The 16,646-nt window shown below is 46.6% G+C and overlaps 1 protein-coding gene and 1 long non-coding RNA gene across 2 annotated transcripts in view; both read left to right on the forward strand.

Annotated features, from left to right (window-relative positions):
* The window catches only part of LOC146056311 (uncharacterized), a 488,478-nt gene that overhangs the window by 249,992 nt on the left and 221,840 nt on the right, over nucleotides 1-16,646 (forward strand). The gene's annotated exons all lie outside the window — the stretch shown is intronic.
* The window catches only part of LOC146056320 (tyrosinase-like), a 119,781-nt gene that overhangs the window by 1,243 nt on the left and 101,892 nt on the right, over nucleotides 1-16,646 (forward strand). The window contains exons 2-4 of the mRNA XM_083168382.1: nucleotides 2,915-3,131; nucleotides 3,922-4,069; nucleotides 5,929-6,110. Coding sequence (XP_083024508.1) covers nucleotides 2,915-3,131; nucleotides 3,922-4,069; nucleotides 5,929-6,110 — 547 coding nt within the window. The remainder of the gene's footprint in view (nucleotides 1-2,914; nucleotides 3,132-3,921; nucleotides 4,070-5,928; nucleotides 6,111-16,646) is intronic.

Consider the following 16,646-nt stretch of genomic DNA (forward strand, 5'->3'; position numbering starts at 1 on the left):
TCCCAGGTCAGATCTGGAACTTACCTTGTTCACACGGTGGGCTGACCCGAGATAAGATGCCATCTCCAAGTCACAGGAAACTAGTGATCTCCCCTAAATGCCAGGCTGGAGACCTACAGTGGGGAAAGGGCTGTCTGCAGACACAAGTTGTCACTGGGGATAGAACGCAAAATCTTTCTCAATTGGGAAGAACCCTGCTGCACTGCAGGTGGGGCAGATGTAACATGCAAAGAGAGATACATTTGGGTGGGGTGTGTTCAAACTGAATTCTAATGTGCAGTGTAAATATAAAGCATCCAATATGTACCCTGCACAGAAACAAATAACTCGCCCAAATCTCTCTCTCTGCACATGTTACATCTGCCCCACCTGCAGCGCAGCATGGTGTTACCCAGGTCTCTCTGCACATGTTACATCTGCCCCACCTGCAGCGCAGCATGAAGTTACCCAGGTCTCTCTGCACATGTTACATCTGCCCCACCTGCAGCGCAGCATGGTGTTACCCAGGTCTCTCTGCACATGTTACATCTGCCCCACCTGCAGCGCAGCATGGTGTTACCCAGGTCTCTCTGCACATGTTACATCTGCCCCACCTGCAGCGCAGCATGGTGTTACCCAGGTCTCTCTGCACATGTTACATCTGCCCCACCTGCAGCGCAGCAGGGTTTTACCCTTTTGAGAAAGATTTTGCTTTTGTGATCAACCCTGAATCCCGCCCTAAGTATCCAGGGAGCTTGGGGTACTTAAAAAAAAAATCATGAAAAAAATATCATTGACCTTTGGCCTGTCGACCTAATGACTACATGGCCCAAGGGTGTTTCTGTCTAGGCTGTTATGAGGTCCTCTATAGTGCTACGGGTGTACAGTGGGGCCGGGACTGTTGTCATACATGTTCATTACACTGTATAGTGTTCCTGTTCTGATATGGCTTCCTCTAGTGCTTGTTAATGCTATTTTAAATGCACTAAAAAAAACTGCATCGCTGTGTACTGAGTCCTTCATTTTATGGAGTAGCCTGCTCCTTTATATATGGGACTGAGGGCCGGATTAAGGCTTGGTGGGGGCTGGGGCACTTATCCCTTTGAGTGCTAACGTTGCCGTGAGAGCCTCAAAATACCCGCTAAAAATGCCAGCGTCGCTCACAGCGACTGTTCTTCTTTTTTTGGGGTGCAATATTTAAAATGCTGGGGGGGGGGGGGGGGGGTAGAGTATATTGTACAGTACATTCCTCCCAACAGTTCTCATTCCAGGAGGGATAAAATGCTTTCTACCCAGAATGGACTTCCTAATATTGACCAATAAATGGAATTTCAACACAGGTGATGGCAATCCTGAATTAGAGTCCAGGTGGATAAAATGTAGTCCCTGCAGTGGGTCTTGTTGGGAGGTATGGATTATGTATATTCAATTATACTACTTGTGTAATAATGCCTGTAAGCTGATTATAGCTCCACTTTATTGAAATACCATTTTTATAAACTATCCTTGTAGTGCAACAAAGACAATGTCACCTTAAAATACACATAGAAAAATAAAATCTACACGTTCATCTATCTATCTTGTCACATGCAGCATCCTATGTACCACTTACACACTGGGCCAGGAAGAGAGAGTACCTACAAATCATGAGAACTGCAGTTGCTCTATGGTTGACAGACACGAGAGGAGCACTAGGGTAAACTGCCGTCCCCAATGTTATATTCTTCCAGACTGCAATCCCTTGTATCCTGCCCCATTCGCTAGTGTCCCCTGAAGATCTGACCGATTTTGTCTGAATGACCTTTGTGCATTTTCCAATGACTGTCATTTGCTCCTATAAGTTATCTGTATGTAAAAGGTCGGTGAATACTCTTCAAAGGCGCAAAAAGGAAAAGGTCTCCTCGTCAGATGTTTATTTTATGACACCTATTTTGGCCACGTTGATGTTTTAGGAATGTTCATTTCTCAAAAAAATTATATTTGGAAACTGGTATTAGTGTTCAAACTTTTTTTTTTGTATACTCAATGGATACAACTCACGGTAAGAAAGGAGATCACGGCCTTTTCCTGATTTGTACACATATATATTTATTTTCTCACTTCACGTCTCTACACTGGGAGCACTTTCCCCATTGGTGAAACCCAATCCCAAAAGCGGACATCACCATGCAGTCCAAAGAAATCCCGATCCTGAGAAGCAGATATCGGCATACAACACAAAGAAACCTTGATGAGCTTGAAAATCTCCTTTCTTACCGTGAGTTGGGGCACGGCCATCATTCCACATTTTTATATTTGCTTTGAGTACAATCCATATACAAATAAGTTTGAACACTAAGAGTGTGTACACACGGTTCGATGTTCTGTGCGATCCGATGTACGATTCGATGTTTTGTCCGATTTTTACTTTTCCCTTTTTTTTTTTTTTTTTTCTCTACTCCTTAAGATATGCCTTAAGATATGCCTTAAGATATGCTTAAGATTTTGACTTTTTACCATACAATTTGCTATGCGATTTCCTATTTGATTTACTATGCGATTTCCTATGTGCCTTAAGATTTGCTTAAGATTTTGACTAAGCGATTTTGACTTAACAACAGGATGACTGACAGGGCCCTGGAAATCGTATAGCACATCGCATCTTAAGCATATCGCAAGGCACATACGATGCATGCGATATGCTTGCGATTTGTGCTAGATAGAGTGTGCTGCCCACTCTATCTCCCCTCCGATCTCTCCTTAAACGGGAGCGCGCATCGGGCTAGGAAGCCCTTACAATGCATACAATCAGTATGCGATATGTATGCGATATGGCTTCCGATGTTGACGATATCGTCAACATCGGAAGCCATATCGAACCGTGTGTACACACTATAACACTTGGTCATGGTCAAAAACACTTTTTTGTAATTAGTGTCTTTGTTTTTGTCTTTAGACTGTGTGCAGTCAGCCGGAAGAATACAATCGTCTGAGAATCCTGTGCAATGGCACATCAGAAGGTCCCCTGCTGAGGAGTCCTGGACAACAGGACCGAAACAGAACTCCAAGGTTGCCCACCTCAGCCGAGATGGAAGCATGTTTATCGATTGCAAACTATGACACTGGTCTTATGGACCGATCCGCCAACCTCAGCTTTAGGAACATGTTGGAAGGTAGAAACATCTCAAAGGGGGGAGAGATATCAAATCTTCTGAAGAAAGTGTTACCTGTAGCAATCAGAATTTGGTGACAACTAGGCACTGTTAGAACACAAATAAGAGTGTGTGTGTCTGTCCCCTCTCAAAATGTGGCCTCATTCACCTATTCCAAATGGCACCAAATAGCCTTTGTGTTCGGAGGATGGGTCAACTGGTTGAAATGGCCAAATAACCGACATTTAAAATCCCGACAAGGTCAAAATACCGACCTATAGAATGTGCAGGTGAAACTGTCAACATGACTTTGGGTCGACAGGTCGCGAGGTCGACATGGTTTTTTTTTACTGTTTTTTGACCACAGTTGGAGGTGAACCGCAGCCCTTCGCATCGCTCACTTCGCTCGCAATGCTTCGGGCACGGTGCCTCACTGCACTCGGCACGCTATTTTATTCTCCCACCATGCCCTAGTCACTAGGGCCTAGTGGATGGTAGGGCATGAAATACCGCCTGTCGGCACGTCGGATCAAAAAACAGTGAAAAAACCCATGTCGACCTCGCGACCTGTCAACCCAAAGTCGTGTTGACAGTTTCACCTGTACATTCTATATGCCGGTATTTTGACCTTGTCGGGATTTTAAATGTTGGTTATTTAAATGTCGGGATTTTGACTGCGTCCCATTTTATTAACTTAAATCAGACCCAAGTACGTAGCATTGTTCTAGCCTTGATACCCCTTGTGTTTGCAGATAGATGTGCTAGTTGGGGTCTTCTAGCCGTTTAATCGTCTCCTTTCTGTCGTATCCAGGTTTCGCCAGCCCACTATCGGGAGTGGCGAACAGCTCCCAAAGTAACATGCATAATTCGCTGCATGTCTATATGAACGGATCTATGTCCTCGGTCCAGGGTTCTGCCAATGACCCGATTTTTGTTCTTCACCACGCGTTTATTGACAGGTGAGTCTTCCAAAAGGCAGAATTAACTGCCAATCCAGTGTCTTGTATACCAGCAGGGTAACGCCCCTCTCCCTCCATTTATGCAACATGGAACTCTTCCAGCTCACCGCCTGTTACCGTTCCCTTAGCAAGTTCTGAACTTGGCGCAACTGCAGATGGTCCCAAAGTTATACTTGGGAGGGGGCTGCTTCAGGGCCATCTTCCCTCTCTCAGTGCTAATCACTGATGACGTCGGGAAGTTGGCCCTGGGCTGCTTGGCTTTTGATTGGATGAGTACTCATGATGTCTCCTCACTAGGGCCCCAACAGTATGTACTTAGCCTTGGAGTGGGTTCCTGGATAGAGATAAAGTAACAACCAACCAGCTCCTGTATTTCAAACACAGCCCATAACATGGCAGTTAATGTAGGAGCTGATTGGCTGGTACTTGATCTCCAACCACTTTATCTCTCTCCAAGGTTTAGTACATAGATGTGGGTCCTGTTCCGTAAAAAGAAACGCTCATGGCACATGTGACCTCTGGTTTTTAACAAATGGGAGGCTTATCTGGTGTTCTTTCTGCTAATCGACGTCTCGCTGAACCTAAAGATGGTGCAGTACCACCGCTTACCAGTCACATGAGTTTAGTGGCTAGGGAAGCACTGTACCTTTCAAAAGCCATGCACTGTAATTCCACTTTCCTGCCCGGGGTGTCGCTCTTTCAGTTGATGATTCTAGCACACTCTGGTCTGTATCACACCACAGCAGACACTTCCCATGCAGGAAGGCGGAACTACATTGGTTTTAAAAAATGCAGGGTACTAGGATGAACACTATGTAGGCATTAAACAGTGAAGCAGTATATTATAGCACATGGTGCCTCTGCTAATCTGCTGCTGGTTAGATCTGTATCCTACTGCATGTATATATTTCCACTCTCCAGGTACGAATAGGACTACTGTAGACTCTGCCAATGGTTTAGTCATTTTCCTAATCTGGGTGAGGCTCAGAAGTTATAATTACTGTATATTGCGCCCAAAACTAATTGCTGTATATCCTACAATATCAGCAGGACAAAGGTCCTCTTATTCTGTAAATATAGCGACATTTCATTGTTTGCTGTATCTGTGGTAAGCCTAGTGTCAGATATACATGCCCCGACAACACAGTGCTGCCCTCCTGTGGTGAGCAGCTTTTTGAGTGGTCTAGTCCTCCTAGCTCCAGATATAGTGGGATATTCAATCCTCCGCCGCTATTTCCTCGGTCGGAAAGAGCGGCAGAAGCCTATTCAATACTGTCTTCCCCGACAGCATTGAACAGGCTTTTTGGCAAAACGGGGCCGACATTAGAAGCAGTCGGCCTTGTTTTGCCGGGAATTGTCAAGCTCCCGGCCGCAACACGACAATTTACGGCCGCTTCTTGCGGTCATGCCCCCTTCTCGGCCCTCAGCAGGCGGGACATTGAATCCCGCCTGCAAAATAAGAGTCGACCGAGAACGGGGCAGGGTCATTTCTGTCGGGCCAGCCATTGAATACCCCCATATAGTTCTCATTCCCCAACAAGAGTCTTTTCTACTTGACATTTTCCAGGTGATGTAAAAGGGGTCGATCTACCCAGTCTGCAGTGTGAATGGGGTCAGACCTGGCATTTGGGTAGAATAGAGGTATTAGAGAGCAGCATAGGCGAGGCTACTGGTAAGCTAATGGGGTTGACTGGAGTTACCTTTTATGAAACTAGCCAGATCCGTTCCATGCTCCTGGTCCTACAGGTACACCACATGCAGGAACGGACCTAATATACAATGGCATAGGAGAATTCTATGGTTTCCATGTAGGAAACGGCATTTACAGGTCTTCGCACTGATGCTTCTTTCTTCCTCAGCTTATTTGAGCAATGGCTACGAAGACATCAGCCAACACTTGACGTGTATCCGGAAGCCAATGCCCCAATTGGACACAACCGTGGCTACAACATGGTTCCATTTATTCCGCTATACACTAATGGAGAGTTCTTTGCAGCGTCAAGAGATTTAGGATATGACTATGATTACCTTGCAGATCCAGGTACCGTTTTCTATTTCTGCGATTCATAGAGAACTGGTCGAAAAATTAAACTGTGACCAATTTAATTCCATACTTTAAGTTTCCAATATACAGTATTCCAAATTCCTCCCCCTATATCTGCAACCTGTATGTATGCAAGTCTATTCCAGGTATTCATTATCTACAATATAATAGTGCCCTGGGTAATATTCCACCCCATAGTAGTGCCCTAGATTATTTTATGAACTATAGTAGTGCTCTAGTTTACATTGTCAGTGTAGGTCGGCCAGTACACATTATGCCACACCGTATCCACAATTCACGTTCCTTCATAGTGCCCACAGTACATATTATGTCACATTAGTGCCACACTGTAGTGCCTCTATTTCATATTGTGCCTCATTAAAGTGCCTCAATTCTTATTAGGTAACCTAAGCATAATTCCCTCAACATTGTGTCATCTGCCCATTTTACAGTGCCCTCCAGTTAATAACTTAACATTAGTCTCCAGTTCAGATTATGCAACATTAGTGTCCCCTTCTTATTATACTGTAGCATACACTAAATACTCCTTTTACTGAAACTGTAATGCCACAGAATTCAGGCTGGGCCGGGGAACCCAATTGCTTAGCAGGGAGATTGGTATGCAACTTTATAACCTGGGGCTGGGCCCCATATCAGTGGTACCCCTTGGCACCCACTATTGTCACGCTTCTACCTGTGTTTAAGTGTATATATGGGGAGCATGCATATCAGTGTTCCCTCCTGTGCCTCGTTTCATCTTTCGCGAGCATTATTTTAATATAAGGTTCTGAATGAGGAAAACAGTGGTTGTGTTTTTTAGTTTTTAGTTTTTTTTTTTTCCTTTGAACAAGGATCATGTCTGCAAGCCCTGACTCCCACAATCCAGGCGAAAATGACACTTGGGGCCAAATGTAATAGGGTGAGAGTTTCAGAAAGTGAGAGATTTTGGGAGAGTTTTCCCCTTTTTTTTTTAAAGCAGCAATCAATTACACTGCAAAACCAGGTTGATTTTGCAATGTAATTGATTGCTGCTTTAAAAAAAAAAAGGGAACACTCTCCCAAAATCTCTCACTTTCTGAAATTCTTACCCTATTACATTTGGCCCCTGGATTCTCTCACTGCTTTAAAGAATGCATCGCACACTGCCAGCAACGTTTACAGTATGGTGCTAATATTACTCACTTGTCAGTGTGTGTGTGTGTGTGTGACCGGTGTAATCTTATAATGGTGGAGATTTATCAAATCTTGGGGAGCGATAGAGTGGAGAGATTATTCCGACAGCAGCAAGTAATCTGCTTCTATCATTTCTTGCAATGCCTATGGAATGACTGAAGAGTGGATTGGTTGGTTGTTACCTTATCTCTGTGATTTTGACCAATGTTTTAGACCAGGAGCGCGAAGCTGGTGGAAATAGTAATACAAATCCCAGCATGTACTGATCATGTTAGTGTACTCTAACATCATGCATGGAGGGGAAGCAATCTTCCTGGTTCACTTCTTGCTGCATCTGTAACTTACATTGTGGAATTGTCTATAAGTATAGTTGGGGCAATTATCTGTTTATTTATTCAGCTGTAGGGTTGGAATAATTACCTACATTTTTCTCCAATGTTAAGGCCCCCCCCACCTACATACCCTTGTGAGAGGTATCTCATGCTATCAGGAGAGATGACAGGTTGTCCGGGCCCCGGTGAAATGTAGGGGACGTGACCTTCATGAGGGTGCATGGGCCCGCCCCTATGGAAATAATAAACCAGCGGGAGAGGACAGGCTGTCGCTTCCTCTCTCCCCCAATCAGCACTTAGCAGTGTGTGCTGAGCTGGGGGGAGAGGCTGCGGCAGGATGTAATCTCTCTCCCCATTGCCCGGCTCCCTGCAACAAGGGAGAGGGGGGGTGGGACCCAGTAGGCCCAGATAAAAAGTTAAGTATGTATTGCTCTAGGGCTCTGATATACAGTACATGGGACTGCGCAATGGATTGGATGTGGAGGTGAAACGCACGTGATTTGCCACTTTTCATCCAATTCATCGGCCCGTTGCATCAGAATCAGATCAAATTGGCCAAAATCGCACTAGTGTATGGGGGCTTTAAAACTTTGACATTCTACATATTGCTTCACCTACTATATACAACACTCAATACATAGCTGCTGCTTGTTACTAATGTTACACGTATTAACCCTTGGGGTTCATTTATTCACATTTTTACTAAAATGTTCACCTCACATACAGGGCCATCTCTAATTCCATTGCTCCATATATCTCTAACCTCATCTCCATTCATACACCCTCCCGCCCTCTACAGTCAGCTGACGACTGTCGTCTCTCCTCCACCCTGATCACTGCTTCCCATGCTAGAGTACAGGACTTTGCCCGTGCTGCACCCCTTCAGTGGAACGCACTCCCTAGCTCCATTAGACTCTCCCCGACCTTGCAAAGCTTCAAACGGGCACTGAAAACTCACCTATTCATCAAAGCATACCCTTCCACTGCATAAACCAGCTGGTTCTCCGACCCCTCACCTGTTTACATCCTGCTATCTAACCACCACCCCCTCGCTTGCACCTCTTGTAATCTGTCTGTCTCCCCTTCCTACTAGATTGTAAGCTCCTCCGAGCAGGGCCCTCTTCCCTCCTGTTGTCAAAGCCCTCTTCTCTTCACATTTCACTCACAGCTCTCCTTTACTCCAACACTCAGTGACCATCTTCATACTCCTCTCCATCATTGGCCTCAAGCCTCTAGTTGTAGGTTGATTGAGTCCTCACTACTTACATTTAAGCTGTAATGTGTATTGATCTGTGGCGCTCTTTATTTGTATTGTATTTTTGTTATTTATTCAATGTTATGCCAAGTTTTGTCTCCCTGTATTGTTCCTTTGTACGGCGCTGCGAAACACTTGTGGCGCCTTATAAATAAAATAATAATAATAATAATAAAATGTGAAATCGGTTTCACACCCATCTCGCATTATTTTAGTATCACTTGAAGGCATATATCCCATCTGGCCACATATACAAAAAAGTCATAAAATTCCAGTAGTGAACCCTGTGAGAACCCCCGGCTTCAGCTGGCCAATCAGAGGGCTCCCATGCAAATCGGAGGTTCTGCAGAGGCTTTCACTGCCCCTAGGCAGTGCGGAAACAGTGTGACCGTGTGAGGATGATGTTGAAAAATCATACTCCCCTCCCCAGGGTCCACTGCTCGGTGCTTTGGCAAGCCTGCCGGTCTTCGGGGCTCCCTGCTGCTCTGTGACTGCCTCTGTGGCACACTTCACAGCAACGGGGCTCACAGAAGGAGGAAGCCCAGAATACGAGTCTATTCCCAAGTGGTTAGTGTGAATCAGCAGAGGTGGTGGGGTCGGGGTGGTCAATGGATCACATTCCAGGGGGTCATCGCAATGGGGATGGTTGGCAGTAATGGCGGTGCAGCACTGGGGAGGGGGGGTGTCCTTTTCTCTAGACTTGAACCTGAGGACTATTGGGGACCCAGCAGATGAGGTCACCTGGTGGCAGTTGGTGGGCCCATATTTTGTCCCTCAGCTTTACGGTTACATTGCCGTGTTTAGTACTTGATGTGCACCTGCCTTTTTTCTCTGTTGAACGAAGCCATCCGGCTGAGTAACATCTTCTCATTATGTTTAGAATTAGGGTGTGTAACTCAAGCCCCCTCCCTATACACTGTACAATTTTGGGGACATTATAAGGCCAATTTTGGTCATCGATAGGAGTGGGAAGTCAAGTTTAATCTGTATGTAGCATTCACAAGGATTCCGAGCAGGATTTGTGCGTAAAACAAACCCAAACCTCTCCTCCTCGTACACGTTTTAAGCATTCGGAAGACCTAAAAGACGTTCTTCAGGGCACTGAAGAGTGTAAACCTTTTTGTTTGCTCACCGCATTGCTCGGATAAGTGAGTTTAGTCATTACTTTGTAATATTGATTTGGATGTTTAATTAAAATTCCAAATGTAATTAAAAAGAAAATGAAGTTAATTACAATTCTACAATATTTCTTTGTTAATTACGGATTCCTTTCCTCTTGTTGGTTCCTAGAGAGGAAGGTTGGCAATGTCTAGCCTGAAGTGGCGAACCTAGGGCGCGCTAATCTAGAAAATAAACAATAGTGCAAGTAAAACTGCAAAATTCGCTCAAATAATTATATGGCGGTGGGCGGTTGTGGTGGTGACATTTGATGAATGTAAATTGGCAGGTACGCTCGCTTGTTTTGAATGAATGACTGATTACAGAACTCAACCATATGATCTGCAAAGTCACTTTTAGCCCCGCCCCCTTCCTGCCATTGCTAGTCGGTGACCTACAATCCTGTCCGCTGCACTATGAAGCTGGCAGGATGCCAGAGAGCCAACTACTTTTCTGGGGTATTTTTAGGGACTACTCCAAAAATCTGTAGCCTCCTGCAGCTCCCGGGAGGGTATCCAAGCATGGTGTTAACACTTAGCTGGTTATGCACAAAGGGCCTAATGAACATGTCAATGATATGCGCCGAACGTAGTGAGGGAACTAACTTTTATTTCCATCAGAGATCGCCGAAGAGGGGGCGGGTGCTGAAGTTATGTGACTGGGCCGAATTAGGTCCCTTCCGATGGGGCTTGAATTAGGCCCAAAGTTTCCTCCTTGACAGAGCCAGATGCACTACGCTTCAAACGTGATTAAAATGGAGAGTGATAAACCACCAGCCAATCAGCTCCTGCCTGACATTTTTCAAACAGTCTGTGACATGGCAGGCAGGAGCTGATTGGCTGACTGTTTATCATTCTCCATTTTATCACTTTTTGAAGCTTGGTGCATGTGGCCCTTAGTGTCTACAGAGAACAGTACTTTACTTTCCTCGGATCCTTCCCCCCCACAAGTAACTGCAATCTCCCTCCCTTCCCCGTCCCAAGTTCTGTGCATACTTTTATAAACAGGTAGTTGCTTTAGAAAACGATCTGATTTTAATTAATGCATTTAGTCTTGTGCATCATTAAATAGCACTCCAGTACTGTAATGAGCGCGCCAGCCGGTGATGGAAGCACTCGGTACACTTTCGCGGGGAGCCTAATTTCTCTTTAGTATGTATTTTGCATATTTTTAGCATGTAAAACTTGAGTGAAGTGAACAGACCTATATACCCAGGACACTGGTAATTACAGCAATTTTATTCATGGCTAGTTTTATTAGGGCCATTAATTCTACAATGTTATGGGCTTCATAGCATATTCTGCTTTTTACGTGTTCTTCATCTAAATTAAGGTCTTTCTGCTGAATATCATTACCGAGGTTCGTGTTGCATGAGGAAAGGGAAAAAAGGTGCATTTTATTTAGTGTCGGCAATATGAGGAGGAAACGGGAAATGGTGTCCGGATGGCTGATCGACAGCTGCTAGGGCCTTGATGGCTAACCTTGACACTCCAGCTGTTGAACTACACATCCCAGCATGTTCTGCATCAGATTTAGAATGTCAAAACTGAAGCAGAGCATGCTGGGATGTGTAGATCAACAACATCTGGAGTGTCAAGGCTAGCCAACAAGGGTTTACTCTAGGTAGACATTCAATAGGTTCAAGCAAAAGGTCAAGGTTTTTTTGTTTTGTTTTTCTACTTTCACCATTCATATAGACAGATGGAGCCCTGCCGGGACCTGTAGATTCTTCTGTGTGGTCCTGAAGTGCCTGACCCCATCATTGAAAACGTACCTCCCAAAATGGCCACCACCTCAGAAGACCAATATTCAGGATGCTAGAGGAGGTGGCCATTTTGGAAGATACGTTTTAAATGGCTTCAGGAGTGACCATATTTGCCGACATTTAAAGTCTCCTGTCTGGGAGAAGCCTAGAGAGGAGACTTTCATCTGCCATTAAGGGGGCGGTGACAGAGCCCTACATCATCAAGCCCCACCCCATTGTGTAGCCCTGCGAATCGCAGGATTTTTTACTAAGGGGGTGGAGCTAAAATTATGAAAATTACCAGTCTCCTCCTAGAGACTGGTGGCATGTAGGATGTTTGCCCACCCTTCCGGGGGAGGAAGCCAGGAGGGGAGGCAAGGATGTGAGTGGCAGCAATGGCTGGTGGAGGTGGAGGAGGGGGGGGGAAAGATCCCCTGACAATAAGCAGGATGGCACCACAATTAATATGCTACTGACTGCGCAGTGGTAGTGGAGCACGACACCATGCCAGAGGCATGGTAAGCAAATCTGTGAAGGGGACGTGGTACTCTAATACAGTTTCTCCTGTAACTGTGAACTAGTGCCACCTAGGGACGTAAGGGTGAATTACAAGTGGAAGGCTTGAAGCATCTCCCCCTAAGACCAGTAAGACCTTGCATCTTAGCCTCCCCTGTTTTTCTTCATGCCACCACATAAAGGCCCTTATTCTGATCGGTGCGGCCGGAGCCGCATATGCGGCTCCGACCGCACCAGACGAATCCCCGCCTTCCATACGGATTGCCACGGCCGTCCGTACGCGGCCATGTGGCGATCCGCATGATTGTGGACGGGGATACGCCTCCTCCATGGTGGGAGCAGCCCCTGCATTCGATGGTCGCCGAACATCGAATGCAGGGCCGCACGCTCCACCAGGTCCCGCAACACAAGACCACACGGACACTTGTCCGTGTGAAATCTTGTATGGGGGCGGGCAGCTGACATCCGGCGATGTCAGATGCCCGCCCTGTACCCACGCGTCATAGCCTCATTAGCATGCGTACTACATGCATGGGAACGCCCATGAAACGCGGGGCGTATGCATATGCAAATGAGGCTTCGTAGCCCCTCACGCCCCTATCCACCCCCTTTGCGGCGGACAAAATACGTGTACGGCGATTTCGGCTGCACATGCGCAGAGTGGCCTCTGCACATGCGCAGACCGAAAACATCGGCGGAACGGCCGCATGCGGCCGTTACCGCTTCAACCAGAATAAGGGCCAAATTGAGGTTCTCGTTTCACCTCATTACAGATGTGACCGTGTACGTTTGTAAATTTAGTAGGGTATTGATCATGGGTTTAAGCCACTTCTTTCTGCTGCATTTGATGGACAGATAGGACCATTTATTTTGCCCTATCAATATGGCTGCTGTACTTATTTTTTTTGGCCCATATCTGGGCCTTGCAGCCTATTGTTCCCAACTTTAATGCATGACGGAACTTGATGCAGGACCTGACACTACAGTATGATCTGCAGCAGTGGTTCTCAACTGTGGTCCTCAAGGCACACCCGCAGGCCAGGTTGTATGTAGTTCCCTACTTATTCACTGATGGTATAATCAAGCTGACAGGTTCAAATTTAAGCCATATGTGCCTAAGCCTGGATAGCCAGAAATCCTGGACTGTTGTGTGCCCTGAGGACCACTGCTCTACAGGACAATCATTAATTCTGGTACAATGACCCCTAATGCATTCTGTGTTAGACATGGGGCCCATCCTCTCGTTCTAGTAGGCAAGTACTCCAAACTACGGAAACATCTGATATCCAGCGTTCCTCTGGTCCCAGCCAATGCCCGATCAGGGGCCACATGGGGCCCATCCTCTCATTATAGTAGGCAAATATTCCAAACTACGAAAACATCTGATATCCAGCATTCCTCTGGTCCCAGCCAATGCCCGATCAGGGGCCACATGGGGCCCATCCTCTCGTTATAGTAGGCAAATATTCCAAACTACGAAAACATCTGATATCCAGCATTCCTCTGGTCCCAGCCAATGCCCGATCAGGGGCCACATGGGGCCCATCCTCTCGTTATAGTAGGCAAATATTCCAAACTACGAAAACATCTGATATCCAGCATTCCTCTGGTCCCAGCCAGTGCACGATCAGGGCCACATGGGGCCCATCCTCTCGTTATAGTAGGCAAATATTCCAAAACTACGAAAACATCTGATATCCAGCATTCCTCTGGTCCCAGCCAATGCCCGATCAGGGGCCACATGGGGCCCATCCTCTCGTTATAGTAGGCAAATATTCCAAACTACGGAAACATCTGATATCCAGCATTCCTCTGGACCCAGCCAATGCCCGATCAGGGCCACATGGGGCCCATCCTCTCGTTATAGTAGGCAAATATTCCAAACTACGGAAACATCTGATATCCAGCATTCCTCTGGACCCAGCCAGTGCACGATCAGGGCCACATGGGGCTGGAGCTGAAATGTCTGCGTGGTGTTGCAGGTGGTGTGATGAGATGCGGTTACCAGTATACTGATCCCGGCATCCCGCCTGCCCTCACAACATTGGTGCTGATGCTCCAAATCTATCAGAATTCCAACGCTGGAATACTGCCAGCCGGGACCTGGATGGGTTAGTATGCGGGGGTAGCTAGCGTGCGGCCGGGGGAGGGGGGTTTAGGTCTAGGTACTACCGGAGGGACTCAGGGTAGGCTGCGGGGAGGGGAAGGTTACGCATGACTGCAGCAAAGAGGTTCTGCAGCAGCACCTACCAGGGTTATAGTCACCTGCAAGGCAAATAGCTGTTTGTCCCATTGGCCATTGCCCCCTGGTTGTACCCTGCTGTATGTGGGTGTGTGTGGCACTATGGCATCTATCTTCTGAGTAGATAACCCAATGTAACCCAGGGAGGAGACACAGGGGCTCATTTATCATTTCATGTTTGTGTCTAATTCCCCAAATATACCCACTTTGGGGGGGGTTAGCCGCAAATATTAAATGCCTCCAAAATGTATGATGGAGGGACCACGGCCCTATACTATAACTTCCTACCCCGCCGGCAGTGGCATCATCCATAGGTTTCTATGGGTGATGCGATGCTCCCCAATGTATCAATAGCGGGCAACATGGCATCAGGTCCCTGAGCTACCACCATTCTGACATGGCGGTAGCACATTGCAGCCTATGGGCTACTTACCGCAACGCCGGCGGGGCAGTGCGGCCTGTGCTAACCACGCATACGGCACCCGGCTGAGCAGTTTGCAGGGTTACGGTGTACCACCTATAGTATCGCATATGGAGTGTAACTCACACTCCCGGAATGGCTGCGATCCCCCAGAAAGGTGGACAAAGGGTTAAGAGCAGGGGTCAGACAAATATATTAGTACAATGGGGAAACATTCACATTAATAAACGGAAAATAACACTGACTTGCTGTTCTTCCTTTAACTGATCCATATATACATATGTATATAAATTTCTGTATGTGCTTGTATATTTATTACACATATCAAATATCTCTATATAGAAAAGGCTGAATACACCTCACCTCTAAGATGAAGTACCACCTCTGACCACTAGAGGCCACTCAACAGGCCCAATTACTCCTTAGAAAGTAAAAGCAAAATTATGTTTCAAACTTGGAAGAGAGGGAGCTGTGAAGAAAGAGATTGGGGGTAGGGGTATTACCCGTCAACGGGACAGGCTTGGGTAGGGTACTGAGCCATCAACGGGACAGGCTTGAGTAGGGTGCTGAGCCATCAACGGGACAGGCTTTAACCTAAAAATAACAGTTGCACAAACTGTATGTGATCCTGGGTGGTATGATCCCACCCAGATCACATTGTATATGGGGCTAAAGGTGCCCATACACGCACCGATCCCGGCATGCGTTCTGTGCATAACTAGCACACATCGCATCGTATGCCTTGTGCATGCGTTGTGCATGCGATGCGATAAAAAGTTAGTACAAAAAGTATGTGCAGCACATACTTTTTGTACTGTGCGATGAGGTGCCGCGGGAGCGCGCACCCCATCACATAGCATCGCACCGCCGGGATCGGTGCGTGTATGGGCACCATTAGTGTAGCTGTACAGATCCTCATAGCCTACAGTACTGCATGCCTCCCAACTGTCACGATTTTAGAGGGACAGTCCCGATTTTCGGGTCCTGTCCCGCTGTCCCACCCGCGGAAGGCATTGTCCCGCTGCGGGGGGTGGCAGTTGGGAGACCCCCCAATCTAGTAGAATAGACGCTGTGCGCATGCGCACAGCGTCTATTCTCGTATGAAAATGAGGTCGCGGCTAATTAGCATAAGTCGCGCCCTCATTTGCATACGCCCGCCCCCTATTTCTTCAGATCAAAAGTTGGGAGGTATGGTACTGCCCCAACCTACCATATACTTTAATTACACATTACATTCCCACAGCTATTTACCACATGAATACGGGTCAGACCAGTACAGTAGTACAACGGGAAACACTCACATTAGTGGGAAATAACACATCAGACACTGATTGGCTGGTCAGGCTTTTTATTGTTGACAACAACAGATTCATATAGAGGCTGCTCAGCGACCAAATGACTCCATAGACAGTGACAGCAAAATTATGTTTCAGACTTGCTGGATATGGAGAGAGGGAGTTGTGAAGACAGAGATTGGGGGTAGGGGGATTACCCGTCAACGGGACAGGTTGGGTAGGGGGATGAGCCGTCAACAGGACTGGCTTAGGGGGATGAGCCGTCAACAGGACTGGCTTAGGGGGATGAGCCGTCAACAGGACTGGCTTTAACAATGTTGCACAAACTTTAATGATTAGGTTTGATGCAATATAAACTGACACAAGTCAAATCATCTGTAAACTTTTTTTAAACAAG

This window comes from Crinia signifera, unplaced genomic scaffold, assembly GCF_055691185.1.
Source record: "Crinia signifera unplaced genomic scaffold, ASM5569118v1 HAP2_SCAFFOLD_79, whole genome shotgun sequence".
Taxonomy (NCBI): domain Eukaryota; kingdom Metazoa; phylum Chordata; class Amphibia; order Anura; family Myobatrachidae; genus Crinia; species Crinia signifera.